A 15,021-nucleotide genomic window follows, 5' to 3' on the forward strand; every position below is an offset into this window, starting at 1 on the left:
AAAAAGAAAAAAAGAAAAAAACATAGCGGAAGATAGAAGAACCTAACCGCATTGTTTTCCGCCAATACATCGACGCGTACCACTTTAACAGACGATTGCGTCAGGACGAAGCCCTGCCCCCTCGGAGCCAAACGGAAGTAGTTGGAAACAAGCAGGCAGGCAGGGCCAGACAAGACTGGCTCCTGGCTGCGAAGAATAACTCCGCCGCCTGGGAGCCGAACGCGAACCGAAGCTGCGCGAATAGTCCGAATGATCTAAAAGAAGACGAAAGCTCAACATGGGACACGCCTGGAAACGTCCGTCGGCGTCGCCGGCTCCGAGGTTGTCACTTACCACCACCACCACCCTCGTCCTCCTCCTCTTCCTCTGCCTTGTTGTCTCGCTCGGTGACGCCAGGCTCCGCCGGACACGAAGCCTCCCCGCCGGGGCAGCGACGGAGGAAGCGGCCGAAACATACAGCAGATACTACAATTACGTTGACCTCACCGGTCGTTTGCAGTCGCTGGCCCAGAAACACCCGCACATCGCCAAGCTGTCGAGCATAGGGCAGTCGGTGGAACGCAGGCAGCTGTGGGCCATGCGGATCACCCAGGACCCCGAGGTGGACTCGCCGGGGAAACCCAAGTTCAAATACGTCGGCAACATGCACGGCGACGAGACGGTGTCCAGGCAGGTGTTGATGTACCTGGTGGATTACCTTCTCAACCGGTATGAAGAAGACCCGCGTGTCGCCGAGCTGGTCAACAGCACGGACATTTACATCTTGCCCAGCATGAACCCGGACGGCTTCGAGAGGTCCAAGGAAGGCGACTGCGAGGGCGATCACGGCGGTCGCGACAATGCCCGCAACAAGGACCTGAACAGGAGCTTCCCGGACCAGTACGACGGCGACACCGTGGACCATGAAAAGGTCCCGGAGGTCGTGGCGATGATGAGGTGGATCCAGGAGAAAAAGTGAGCCTGGCCTCCACTCCCCTGTCCTGTCCTGTCCTGTCCTGTCCTGTCCTGTCCTGTGACAGCACCGCGCCGCAGCCCAGAGCATCGCCCGCTGCTGCCAGTCACTTGTGTTCTGGTCCTGTTGCCCTGGATGCTGGGCTGGAATGGCCTCAGTAAACTTCCTCTGATTGCTCAGCTCAAACACTGTTTTTTGTGGCAGAGTCTCAGATTTTTGGGAGGCATACATAAAAAAAAAAAAAAAAAAAATGTTTGCCAACGAGTTGCCAAAGCGTTTGCTTTGTTTTCGTTTTTTTTTTTCTTTTATTAGCACCCGCAGGGGACAGACGGTGTGACTCACAACACTCACCTCAGTGGCAGAACAGAACAGTGAGAGCTCAAAAGAACTTGCCAAACAAACAGACATTTATCTGAGTATGAAGGACCGCTTTGGTTCTTAACACTTAAAGAGGCAGTCGCGTATTGCATTTAATGGCCCAGCAATTAATAATAATAAAAAAAAAAAATCATGAAAAATTAAGGTGAAATCAGTCGAAGCCATGCAAAAATGAAAGCAGCGTGGTGTTAGAGCAGGATGAAATTGAGTCATCACCCTCTTCCTGAGCCTGCTTTTTTCACTGAGAGACAAACATTAACCTATTGTAATAACTTGTTAGTTATAGCTGACCTTGTTGTCTTTTTGGCTCTGAAACCAGGAATGACAAATCAGAGTTGTCTCTGTTCCAAAGAGTTTAGAAGAGAGGGTGCGATCCAATTCTGAAATCAGTGGTAGAGTGTATTGCAAAGTGCCATATTTCCTTCTGTATTGTAGCCATGTACAAAATCCTGGATACTCAAGTGAAGCGCTACTGTCTCAACGTTCCTCAACGCCATTCTGCTGTTGCTCTAGAGGAAGCGGTTGCAACAGTCGCAGTCCAGTCGCACTGTTTATCACATCACCCATCATTAGAATTAGCACCACGGCGGAGCGCCGGCCGCTCCGTCTTCAGGCCGTGCTCCAACTTGCCCTTGCAAGCTAACCCCTGAGACGTGTCCTCTGCCTCTCCAGGTTCGTGCTGTCAGCGAACCTGCATGGGGGCACCGTGGTGGCCAGCTACCCTTTCGATGACTCAGCCTACCATCAGCAGCAGGGCCTCTACAGCAAGTCGGAGGACGACGGCCTGTTCCGCTACCTGGCGCTGGTCTACTCCCAGAATCACCCAACCATGAGGCTGGGCAAGCCGAACTGCACCGATGCCATGCAGGAGACTTTCAAAGACGGCATCACCAACGGGGCCGACTGGTACGATGTTCCTGGTAAGATGGTCCCCATTGGCTTTGTTTATCAGCTGCATGTGTTGTGATACGCAGCCAGAGCATGTGTCTGCTTGTAGTAAAGTAGTAGCAGTAGTACGTAGTGGTAATTCGGCTGGTTAGTGGTGATGGTTTGTGTGTAAACCTCACTTTTCTCAGGGTTGCCTCATGGCCTTTGTGTCTTTCGCTGGTGCTGAAACATTATCAGCCCTCCTTTGTTCACCGGTTTCTCCGGTGGGGTTTGGCAGCCGCTGATGTAAGGAGCTGCTGTATCAGGTTACTGCACTTTGTTGCAGCAAAGCCCAGGCCCGGTCGAGTTTCTCATGATTACTTATTTTCCATGAATTAACATGCAGCCCGCTTGATCCCACTGTAAACCTTCAAGTGCCACGTCTTCTTCCTCCCTTGTGACCTGCAAATTCTTTGTTGTCATTTTAATTTTCCTTCTAACTCCTGATGAGACCGATGCTCTGTCAGACCTTTCATATTTTGGAAAGGGGACAAAATTAGATTATTATTTTTTTATTGATGCAGCTTCCCAGTTATTTGCCTTTCAGAGAATAAATGTTCTACTTGTTAATAATTAATATGTCACATTAATAATTGATTCTTCGTTGCAAATGTGTCTGAATATCTGTATAAATGGTAATCAAAATGTTTAAGAGTTACAAGGACAGCACTGGTCACTCTCTGTCTTTCATAATGAATGAGATGTTTAAAACTGGGCTAATACCAGGTGACGGAATGACCTTGTTGACATGATGAATTGGCCCAGGTGAAGTCCCAGAACTAGCAGTCAGTAACAGGAAACCTTTTCTATATGTGTGCTGCAGCCAGAATTTGACATCCCACCAGTCCAGTATAACGCTGGACCGCTGCAATCAAACTAACTTGGGAGAGTTTTCACATGTTTGAATTTCTTTTCAAAATGACAGAGTCAGCGTCCGGGGTGGTGCAAAGCCGATATTACCGAGTTACATTGTGTTTGAAAGTTTGCGTCATCTTGCCAAACACGGATCAGGATCAAACCCTCTTTTGTGGCGCAATGCGCTGAAGGTCACATGATTGGAACACTCTCTGAAGTAGTTCCTGCTGCATGAATATCGCGGAGCGATCCCCAAAAGTTGCATCTCCAAACCGACAAATCTGCTTTCTAAACACAACTGTGTTGAGCCACTTGCTCTGATTCTTGGCTCCATTACCTCGCAAGTGGTCGCTGGTCCCTTCGGGGTGTGCTACCACATCCGGTAACTTTGCCGGATATTTATGATTTGGGTTTGTCCAGTTGCCGTGTTTGTCAGGATCTGTCAGCAAACGGCATTGTATTCTGTTTGAACTACTACTTAAAGTATCCGAGAGCAGGATGGCGGATCACGTCTTGTGACCGAGACAATGGGTCATTATATCTTGTTTGTTTAGCTCTGCAGCCAAGTATGGATTTGTCAAACACTGCTTACGATTCGTAGGTGAGATTTCCCACAGGGAGCCGCTTGTCTCGGGTTGACTGAGCAGCGTGCTGCCACCCCTGGGAGAAAAAAAAACAACCTCCAAAGAATTTCCACCCCGATGTCAACAGATTCCACAAAGACAAAATGTTGCTTTGTCTCGTGTGCGTGTTTATACCCACCGGTTTGCTCCTGTGACTCCAGGGTGTGCTAATAGGGATGCCGTCTAGTATGAGAACTCTTTTGAGAGAAAAACAAGTGTTAACTGAGGAAACATGAAACTTCAGAGGCAGATAAGCCGTCAAGAGTTTATAGTGTCCTCTTGTTCGCATTCAGAGTTCATGGCGAGGGGGTCTGGCCGCAAGTCGCAGCCTTTTGACTGCCAAGCAGCTGTTGCTTGACCACAAATGACTCATAGGGATCTCAGGCCTGCAGGGTGTATTTCAGTGTGTCTGCACCCGGAGCCAAGTCGTCCACCACATCGCCAGTCTTTTCCTCCTCAGTGGGAAGAGGTCTATTTTTAATTTTCCGTCGAAACATTTCCTCCAGCTTTCAGAATCAGACGGCTTTTTTTTAAGGGGAGGCTCACGCACACAGATTCACTTTTGAAATATTGAGAAGAAATGAAATATTTAGACTGATCAGACCTCGAGTTAAAAAAAAACAACAAAAAAAACAGGGTAAGTGAAAAGGAAGGAAGTCTGTGAATGTGTCTCTTTGATTGCAGTTGGTCGACGCCTCCCTCGTTGACGCTGCAACACAGCTTTGCTTTCCTGAAGCCATTTGTCAGTGTTTGATGTGTGTGTGAGCACTTTCACACTGACTAGCACCAAGCGCCAAACAGTGGCTGTTTTTCAGTGCCTTCCATTGGGGCCGACATGGCAACCGTCCAGCTGTTGCTGCAGTGACACAGCCAACTGAAAACCCACTGCTCTGTGTGTGTGTGTGTGTGTGTGTGTTTGCCTCCTGGAGCGTCAGACCACAGATGCCACGCCTGGTTTGGTTCATGCATTAAAAGCAGGCAAGCTTGAGGTTTTGCATATAATGTTTTTTTTCGATGATGTGACATTTCCCGCTCCACCTGTGCCTCCTGGAGTGTCACAGAGGGAAGTGATTTCACTCTACAATGGAAGTGAGACGCACTCCAAATACTTCGTACTACTGTTGTGGTGTCATCCAAGTGTCGGGAAGGTACAGCAGGCCAAAAACAGAGATACAAGGACAATGGATTATCCAAAATCTGCTAGTGGTTAGTAAGTTGCCTTACCATGGGAAGTTAACATCAACACAGCCCTGGTCAAAGGTGGATATGTTGCTAAAATGCCCTTATCCTTCCTGTGTAACACATCTCACACTTGTCGGTGTTTGAAACTGTTGGCTGTTTTCTCTTATTCCCCCCCAGGTGGGATGCAAGACTACAACTACCTCTACGGGAACTGCATGGAGGTCACCTTCGAGCTAAGCTGCTGCAAACATCCTCGAGCCATGGAGCTGCATAAGGAGTGGGATCTGAACAGGGAATCTCTGCTGGCTTACATGGAGAAGGTAAATCCTCCCTTAAATAGCAAAGTAACGACAAATTCTCGTACAATCTGGCGGGACGAGATTTTTTTTTACGAGAATTACGTTTGCTTTTGTTTGTTTATGTTTGTTTGCTGTCAAGAATGTATTATATTTTAGTACTTTAGCCCTTTAAGATCTTCAGGGTGTTGACCTGGTGTGTTGGTCTTTCAGGTCCACATGGGCGTCCGTGGCTTTGTGAAGGAGGCCGTCGGTGGCGCTGCTCTGGCCAACGCCAGCATTGTGGTGTCGGGCATTCGCCACAACCTGACCACAGGAGACCATGGGGAGTACTTCCGGCTGCTGCTGCCCGGGACGTACAACATCACAGCTGTGGCTCCGGGGTGAATATTTTCAAAAATAGACTTCTTGTTACATGACTAAGGAAGCAACAAGGGACATTGGGAATGTTAAAGAGTAGCTGTTTAGCAGTTCAGGCTCGCGAGCCGTGTGTTATTTTCCGCTTGTTGCCTCTCGATTGTTGTGAAATTACAGAGAACAGAATCAGATGCAGCCTTCCAGCTGTCTAAATATATAATAATAATAATAATGTTTTTGTTCCTCTTCCGTGTTCATCCAAGATTAAACATCAGCCATTTCCTCCTCTTAGGTTGGAGGCACTAACTTTCCTTCAGTGAAGTGGAAAAGAATGTGCCCTGCTGTCGCGGTTCTAACAGACTTCCTTATGGCGCTGTAAAAAAAAAAAAAAAGTAGCAATTTTTTTTTGTGAGCGCCAATGCCGTGTGCTTTCCCCCCCATCTGGTTCCAGGTACACACCCATGACCGTCTCCAACGTGACAGTCATCGACATCAAGGCCACAGTGCTTAACTTTACTCTGGCGCCCGTGGTCAGAGACACTGCAGGTGGCTTCACCATGACGACAGCCTCTCCTCCATCCACCAACAAATCAAATCACAGAGCAACCGCCACCACCCCCACCACCACCACCACCGCTGCCGCCACTGCTGCCACCTCCACCCAGACCGCCATCCTTCCCCCTGTGAGCAGCCCTACCGTACTCCCGCCCAAACACCAAGCCATCCAGCCGCAGGAGTTCCGCCACCACAACAACGCAGACATGGACCTGTTCCTGCGCAAGTACAGCAGCGAGTACCCCGCCATCACCCACCTGTACTCGGTCGGCCTCTCCGCCGACAACCGAGATCTTTACGTAATGATCATCTCTGACAACCCCGCAGTCCATGAGCACGGTATGCTGTGTGCATGAATTAAATTGTTTTATTTTTTTACCCTTTTCTTGAGATTCCACAAAACCCTTTCTGTGTGGTGTCTTGACAGGGGAGCCAGAGTTCAAGTACATCGGCAACATGCACGGCAACGAAGTTGTGGGTCGAGAGCTCTTGCTCAACCTCATCGAGTACCTGTGCCTCAACTACGGAACAGACCCGGAGGTCACCGAGTTGGTCAACAGCACTCGCATTCACATCATGCCCTCAATGAACCCCGATGGCTATGAAGTTGCTCATGAAGGTGAGAAAAGTGAAGCGTGAAGCGTTTTTTTCAGCGACATCCTTCACGCTTCAAAACCTTTGTCAGGTCACACTCATTTGTGTAACTTACAGGTGTTGAATATCTTTGCAACTTCAGAGTTCCTAAACAGTAATTTGATCACTTGCACACGCTGCTCAAAGGAAGAGTGTCTCTTCCTTTGAAGAAGGATTTTTTAGATGTGAAGGGGTAGAAAACCAACCAGTTTGTCCGGCACTGCTGATACAAATCTTGTCTCATTGTTTTCATTGGTTCCCTCTCAGGTGACATGAGAGGCTACCGCGGACGTAACAACAGCAACAACTTTGACCTGAACCGTAACTTTCCTGACCAGTTTGTCAACATCACGGAGCCCCGGCAGCCGGAGACGATAGCCGTGATGAACTGGCTGAAAAGTGCTCCCTTCGTCCTGTCTGCCAACCTGCACGGAGGTACGGCCCTATTGTTGGTCTTTCGAGTTTTTGAAACGCACACAAGATCCAAAATTTGGGTGTTTACTTCAGTGAACTTTTCCACAACTACAAGTTTTCAAAGCGTGTTTGCTTTATGTGGAATGCAGGTTCCCTGGTGGTGAACTACCCCTACGATGATGAGAAGGAAGGGAAGAGTCAGTACAGCCAGTCGCCTGATGACAAAATCTTTCGTCAGCTGGCCTTAGCCTACTCTCAGGTAACGAGACACTGGCACTGTTAAAAGCCTTGTGCTCTTTCTGAAACCTGTGAGTAGATGATTTCAGAGAACTGAACTGCAACAGAACTCATTGTTAAGCTCTTGGGTCACTTGTGTGTGTGCAGGAGAATACACTGATGCACAATGGATTCCCTTGTACTGACATGTACCCTAATGAATATTTCGAGGATGGCATCACCAACGGCGCCAAATGGTACAACGTTCCTGGTAAGCCTGCTTTTTTTGCCCTCCAATCTTCAAGGTCCCATCTTATACAAAGTGTACCTAACCAGTGTCTTCTAACGTTAACGTTTCTCAGTGGAGACATTAAAAAATCTCTTCCTTTTGCTCGTTTTGCTTGCTGCACTTTTCAGAAAATATGTAGTAAAAAACAAGTTTAGAAAATCAGCCCTTTGTGATGTCACTAAGGAAAGCAAACCTTTTCTTTTCTGAGGCTGATTTGGCGGCTCCAAAACATGTGGAAGGTCCAGCAAAGAAAATCATTTTTGGCAGAAAGCAAAAACTCCTTGTTTTTGCAGGAGACTGCCAACAAGGGGTTAAATAATACTGTTTTCTGGATATATAAAGGGTGAAAATCGACCCCGTTAGTGCCCTAGGAAAAAGAATATGGGTTTAAAATGGGACCTTTATTTTATATTGGTATTAAAAAGTTTGCCTGCAAATCTTCTCTGTCCAGGCGGCATGCAAGACTGGAACTACTTGCACACCAACTGTTTTGAGGTCACCATCGAGTTGGGCTGTGTCAAGTATCCCCTGGCCAAGGACCTCCCGACCTACTGGGAGCAGAACAGAATGTCCCTGCTGCGCTTCATACAGCAGGTCTTTAAACCCTGTTTCTTGCCATCCCTGAACACACTCCTGACTTCACTCTTCTCGCTGCACAGGTTGACTGCTTGGTGTTTGTCTATCTTTGTAGGTCCACGCTGGCATTAAGGGCACCGTGTCAGATTTTAAGAATGGTTCAGGGATCGCCAACGCCACCATCAGTGTGGAGGGAATCAACCACGACGTCACCTCGGCTGAAACTGGTGACTACTGGAGGCTGCTGACCCCTGGAACCTATTCCATCACTGCTTCTGCAGACGGGTAAGTTGTAGAATTTAGATTAATAAAATAATTAATAGAATTGTTGAGGTTATTTTTATAAAATAAATAAATATCCCTCCTAGGTACACTCCACTGACGACCTATGCCACGGTGTCAGAGGGCAGAGCGGAGACGGTGGACTTCAGGCTCGCACCTCTACATTCGGAGCCAGAAGATCCGCCGACTCCGAGACCTCAGCCCACACAGACGGCGCCCAAGGAGCTCCTGAAGTTGATCAAGGACCTGTCTGCGGGTGAAGGTTTGGAGCAGCTGTTCAGCAGCACGCCCACCAAGAACAGCTTCCGCTACTGCAACTACAAGGAGCGGTCGGACTTCCTGCGAGGCCTCACCCTCAACTTCCCCAACATCACAACTTTGCACAGGTCAGTTGGCTTTATTGGACCTTGTGGCATTTTTTGTTTCAACCGACTCAATCCTGTGTTTTATTTATTTCTTCTTCGATTCATCCCTCCCTCCTTCTGCCTCCAGTTTGGGTCAGAGTGTGGAGGTCCGAACCATCTGGGCTCTGGAAATCTCAAACAAACCAGGGAAAGAGGACTCCTCCAAGCCCAAGATTCGCTTTGTTGCAGGGATTCATGGCAACGCTGCGGTGGGCACTGAGCTGCTGCTGGAGTTTGCTGCGTTTCTTTGCATCAACTATGGAAAGAACCCATACATCACCACGGTGAGTTCTGGGCCACCTCAGGCAAAAAAAAAAAAAAAAGAAGCCTGTCCAGAATCAACCTTTTATTTAGAACAACATTTACAATTGCTTTGTATTTATTGTTTGTCTAAAGGGGATAAAAATGGATTGGAGATTGGATTTTCCCTGCTCCTCAAGGATGAAAACAATTTGTTGCTGTCTGTGTTCCATTCCTCCCTGTCATCATTGTTTCCCATTGTTTCCACAGCTGATCAACGAGACCAAGATTGTTATTGTGCCCTCCATTAACCCAGACGGACGAGAGCAGGCGACGAAGAGGCAGTGCAACTCCACCCAGGGCCTGGGCAACGCTAATGGAAAGGATCTGGACCGAGAGTTCTTTGGTTAGTTGAAGCAGAGGAAATTAATCTAGCAGACATTTCCTGCTACTCCCTGTTCATTTCATCATATGTTCTATTTCTGTGTCCAGGTAATGCATCTGAGCATGTGTTGGAGCCTCAACCGGAGACCAAAGCGATGATGGAGCTGATCTTGGAGAGGGGCTACACTCTCTCCGTGGCCCTGGATGGGGGCGACCTGGTGGCTACCTACCCCTACGACAGGCCCGTCCAGCCAGGTAACGCCTCCCTCCTGCAGCTTAGCCACACTTGTTTTAAATCTAACTTTGCTGATCATAATGGTATGTATCTTTAAGCTTTAGAAATGTATTTCTAAGAGGCCCTCAGCCCTGTGAGATTCAGACACTAGACCCTGTTCTCAGCGTGACTGTTGAGCGCTAAAAATACACGAACCACACCTTTATTTTCGTTACACAAAGTGTCGAGGAACGCAGCTGTTGTGCTCTGTTTTCCAATTTTCCAACAAATTGAGCAGAAAATGTATCAAACAAAAAGCAGCAGTTTTACACCAACTCTCCACTGCTGCAAGTTGTGAATGAAAGGTTTTATTTATTTTGTTGCCTCTGTGCTTCTTCCTTTCCAGTCGAAAATGAAGCCACTCTGAAGTACTTGGCCAATGTTTATGCCAAGAACCATCCCAAGATGCACCATGGGAATGCTGGATGCTCAAATAATGGGCAGAGTGAGTCATTTAACTACGACTAGTAATTGTCAGTCAGCTGGTCATTGGCTGTATGATGTTAATCAGCCTCACTTTCCCGTCTCTGTGCAGACACCACGCATGGGGGAGTAATGAGGGCGGCAGAGAAACATAGTCACATGGGGAGCATGAAGGTGAGTTTTATCACTGCAGGAACACAGCGTCCTGCCTGCTGCTCTGAAGCATTTTGGTTTTTATTTGCCAGAAAATGACCTTGTGCCTCTCTACCATCTTGTGCCTACATGTCATCGCAGGATTTCAGCATGGACTTTGGCCACTGCCCAGAAATCACTGTGTACACTGGCTGCTGTTTGTACCCTCCTGCTGACCAGCTGGCAGCACTGTGGGCCGAGAACAAGAAGCCTCTGCTGAGCATGTTGGTTGAAGTAAGACGCGCGGCCTGCAGCGACAGCGACAGATCTTTCAACCAAAGTCGTTTGACTCGTTGCCTTTTAAAACTTCAAGCCAGTTTCCTGTAACTGCACCATCTTTCTCTTGCTTCATTCCTCCAGGTCCACAAAGGGGTGCACGGAATAGTGAGAGACGGCAGTGGAAAGCCTATCGCCGGGGCGGTCGTCGTGCTTAATGGAGGAGTGAGAGTCTTCACTGCGGAAGGAGGCCACTTTCATGCACTGCTGGCTCCCGGCAGCCACAACATTGAAGCCATAGCTGATGGTTACAAAATGCACCAAAAGGTACACAGTCCAAAAATACAGTGTGCTTGTCCTATTTTATTTTGCAGGCCGGAAGCAAGACAATGCTCACGAATGATCAATAATGATAATGATTATGATTGCACAATTTAATACAGATTAGGTTTCGGGAGTTAAGAAGAAAAGAACCCTAAGGGTTTTGATTTTGAACATTGATGAAAGTCACAACTTCATTGAAGAAGACAGCAAGAACAAACATTCAGTTTGTAGCATTGTTTTAGCTGCTGCAACCAAATAACTTCATTTATGTGATTTTTTTTTTGTTGGTACTTTGGAATTTAGATAAATTCTTTGTTTTAGTTACACTGTCTGAATGTTGTTGTTTTTTCACAATTCTTGCAGGACATAAATGTTACATTTAAAAAAAAAAAAAAAGGTATTTCAACATAAAAAAGTAATTTTTTGTTTTTAATAAACATAAATACATTTGGATTATGATATTAACACTTTAAAGAAAAGAGAGAAAAACCTTTAAGAATTTTGACCAGAAACTGTGTAGAAGTTCTGTGGGAGGAGATCACATCGGTTCCCCTCTGCTGTCGACGTCTATGACAGGCGTCGGGCGGAGCACGCAAAACCTCTCCGTCACCTCCACCTTTCCGCTCGACTGCTCTGAGATTTGAAGCGTGGGGTAGGCGAGCTCCTCGAACAGATTCTCCTTAATGAGACGCCCCAACTCCAGGCTGTAGGCCACGGGTCTTCCCCCGGCCCTTAAAAGCAGCGGATCCACCACTGCGTGGTACATCTGTCGGTACTCCAGTGTGGTGAAGCCGTGGATCATCAGCGGCAGCGGCGGCAGCGGCTGAGCGGTGCAGACGCAGCGGGTGGAGCTTCTTCTTTTAGCGGGTCGGGCCCCGTCGCTGTGCAGATCTGGAAGAATAGCAGCGTTCCTTACATATCTGTCATGCAGGGGTCTGTGACGGTCCGCATCGCTCTGCTCGCAATCGGTCCCCACTTCACAACTGGGGACCAACATGTATTTCCTCTTGGTAATAGTCTCTCCATATTTTCTGGGACATCGGATACTCTGCCTCAAGCCATAGGGACGCATTTCACTCCACTGAAAAATATGTTCAGAAAAAGGCGCACTCATACACTTTTCAATCTCACTCACCAGTTTTGAATAAGTTTAGAAATGAACTGAGGACCCATTTCCCCTCTTAAAGTGGAAAAGTCAAGCTAGAAACAAAATTAATTTACCTTTCGAAATGGAAGCTGAGTGATTTTTGGCTTATCTTGAGCCAGCGGTCCAACTTTTTTTTTTTTTCCCTCCCCCCCAAGATGTTCTAAACAACCTGCAGCACATTATACTAAGCAGTCACACCTGCAGAGGTGTTTGCCAATCAGTCGGGTAATTTCCAACACTCCTCAGTGGAGGTTTGGCTTTGTGTGGAGCAACAGTCTGAGGAGATAAGGTGTGCAGAATTACCACTATTATTATTCCATCACTGTCTTAAGTCGCTTAAAAGAAGAAAAATTACCTGCTGCAGTTTGCGCCGCAAAGCGCTCCACACCTCAAATTATCCCTTGATTGTGATGTTTTGAAGTCTGCCTCCCATTTATAGCAGAACAGCTCAGCTTTGAGGCTAACCCCAATGTTTGTTTTCCCGTGTCGCAGGTGGTGGTTTCTCCAAATGAACCAGCGAGCACCGTCATTATTGAGTTTGACACGAACAACAGCATCTTCGGGCTGCCCAGACAGTTTGTGGTGGCCAGCGCAGGTAAACACTACCTCCTTGTCCTCGTCGATGACTTCACCCGTCACACTTATATCCTGCGTTCACAATAAATCGGGCCGTCATAGCGGCTGTCTAGCTTGCAGTTTGCCGGCACTTTTACAAGCAGCACTTTTGTTTTGGTTCTGTGTTAAATGAATCGTATAGGCCTAAACGATGCCGTGCTTTCAGCCTCCGAAATTGCTCATAATGTCAAACAATATGTGAAGAGTTCAGTCGCTGTAGAAAATGTTGAATAAATCCCCCCCCGCCCCCCTCTCCCTTTGCAGCGGCCACCATGACGGCGCTGGTGGTGACGGCGTGCATCATCTGGTGCGTGTGCGCGGCCAAGTCTAGCTACCAGAAGGACGGCTTCCACCGGCTGCGGCAGCACCGGGACGATTACGACGACGAGATCCGGCTCACCTCCATGGGCTCCAAGAAGTCGCTGCTCGCACACGAGTTCCAGGACGAGAGCGAGAGCGACGAGGACACGCTGTACGCCAACAAGATTTAAGAAGAAGAGGCGGTTCACCGATTTTATTTTTTTGTGTTTTTTTTTTCCCCAGATGCGGCTTTTTTTGTTTTCGATTATACCCGGTAAATTCAACGGCCTGCCAACAAGGATCGTCTGAACTGGCTCGCTGGCCAACATATTGAAGGGAATTAAGACACTTTTGTCAAATTCCAACCTGCCCTGAAATGCCCTGCCCCTTGAGTCAGTACTGGGGGGAAGCGCTGCTGTCTGGACTTTGGCTCCTCAGGAAGGCAGCAGACTTGACCTGATTTAGTAAAAGAGGAGTAGAGGAGGGAACGTTGATCGTGCCGGGAACCTCAGCCGTCCAGGTTTGCAAGTCCACTGCCTGGCTGAAGGAGTGACAGCCGCCAAGTCCAAATGAACTCTTGTGGAACCAGATGTTGAATGAACTAAAAAAAATGCTCAGTCTCACACATTCTCACTCTCTAATATCACAAACCTATCTCAATAGTCCTCTGATTTAGAATGTTTTTTTTTTTTCTTTTAACCAAGACAGCATTGACACAATCAAAGCATCCGAGAGACTGAATCCAAAACTGTGCCTTGGCCTCTAAAATTTACAGTCTGTTCACACTGTTGCACCAGTGTGTGCGTGTGACAAAAATAGCAACTATGTCATATCTTGCTCATGTAGGTGTTCGATCCATCCCGCACTCAGGTGACAGGAAAAGAGAGATGAATGGATGGCGGTTCTGCACAGATGAGTGTTTTTTTAAGCCTGGCTGACTTGGGTCCAGCAGTTTTGCCTGTGTTGTGTTGGCCAACATCATTGCCAAGGGTGAGCTGCTCTCAAAGCTTTAAGCATCAGGGAGAACATTGATAAAATGGAAATCCACCTACAAGGTGCTCTGACGTGTGCACGGAGGTCACTTGTCCCATCGACTGTTCCCGATTACAGGATCTGGAAACATGTAATCATAGGAAGAATGTATTTTTTTTACTTATTTGTTTTTAGCACAGGTTGAGTTTGTTTTGTCATTTTGAATTGAGTGCGTCATAAACAGGTGGTCCGTCCAAATAAGGTCACTGCCCAACACTTACCTGCCCATTCTGTGGGATTTAAGGGTCCAATGCGAAGAGATTGGCATAAATGCCATCATCAAACCGCTGATGAGAAGCCGATTGGATTTTTTGGGGGGGGATTTCAAAGTGAGTCGTTTAAATTGAGTTTTCTAAATCAGATGAAAGATTAAAACATTTCTTGTACCCAGTTATCTCTTTGCACCAAAGTTTTACACGTGACTCACTCGAGCCAAATTTAGCTTCAGATCCTTAAATGCAGATCATTAACTGGGACTATTGTACTTGCATTTACATCTCACAAATATTTTCTCGCTTATGTAATTTTGCCTTATTGTATTTTAATTTGAGTGACAACGAGTCTGAGTGTCTTCTTTTAAACAAGCGCCACTGTTACCAGTTCAATTGAATTCTTAGTGTAGGAATACACTTTTGTATTTTTTCCTTGTAAGCAGCATTTGCAAATGTGTGCGTTTTGAATTATGAAAGTTGAGCGTGTATCAGGGTCACACACATTGTCGAGAGTTTTATATGAACTGGAATCAACTGTAAATAAATTGTGAATGGGATGTGCTGTTCATGTTAAACATGAAAACAAAGAAATAAAGAAAATACCCCACAGCTCCTCTTGCTTTTCTGTCTTCAAGTACGTACTTGATATATCTCGGTAAAATATTCCTCAAACTATCATCAGATTCCTGAACATAAGGAGTGTAGCTCACACTAGTTGAACAG

At 47.0% G+C, this 15,021-nt stretch overlaps 1 protein-coding gene across 1 annotated transcript; it reads left to right on the plus strand.

The window, feature by feature from the left end:
* Nucleotides 1-125: 125 nt before the first annotated feature.
* Nucleotides 126-14,898, plus strand: cpda (carboxypeptidase D, a). Its single transcript, XM_076050018.1, has 21 exons — nt 126-954; nt 2,003-2,250; nt 5,095-5,237; nt 5,427-5,596; nt 6,022-6,464; nt 6,553-6,744; nt 7,026-7,193; nt 7,322-7,431; nt 7,557-7,659; nt 8,129-8,271; nt 8,369-8,538; nt 8,622-8,921; nt 9,028-9,223; nt 9,450-9,585; nt 9,672-9,818; nt 10,184-10,282; nt 10,373-10,434; nt 10,555-10,686; nt 10,813-10,995; nt 12,632-12,734; nt 13,019-14,898. Exons 1-21 carry the CDS (start codon nt 278-280, stop codon nt 13,243-13,245), a joined length of 4,152 nt encoding a protein of 1,383 aa, XP_075906133.1. The 5' UTR covers nt 126-277; the 3' UTR covers nt 13,246-14,898.
* The last annotated feature ends 123 nt before the right edge of the window (nt 14,899-15,021 follow it).

The sequence above is a fragment of the Nelusetta ayraudi genome, unplaced genomic scaffold (assembly GCF_046127955.1).
Source record: "Nelusetta ayraudi isolate G7.1 ecotype Tasmania unplaced genomic scaffold, CSIRO-AGI_Nayr_v1 ptg000120l, whole genome shotgun sequence".
NCBI lineage: Eukaryota > Metazoa > Chordata > Actinopteri > Tetraodontiformes > Monacanthidae > Nelusetta > Nelusetta ayraudi.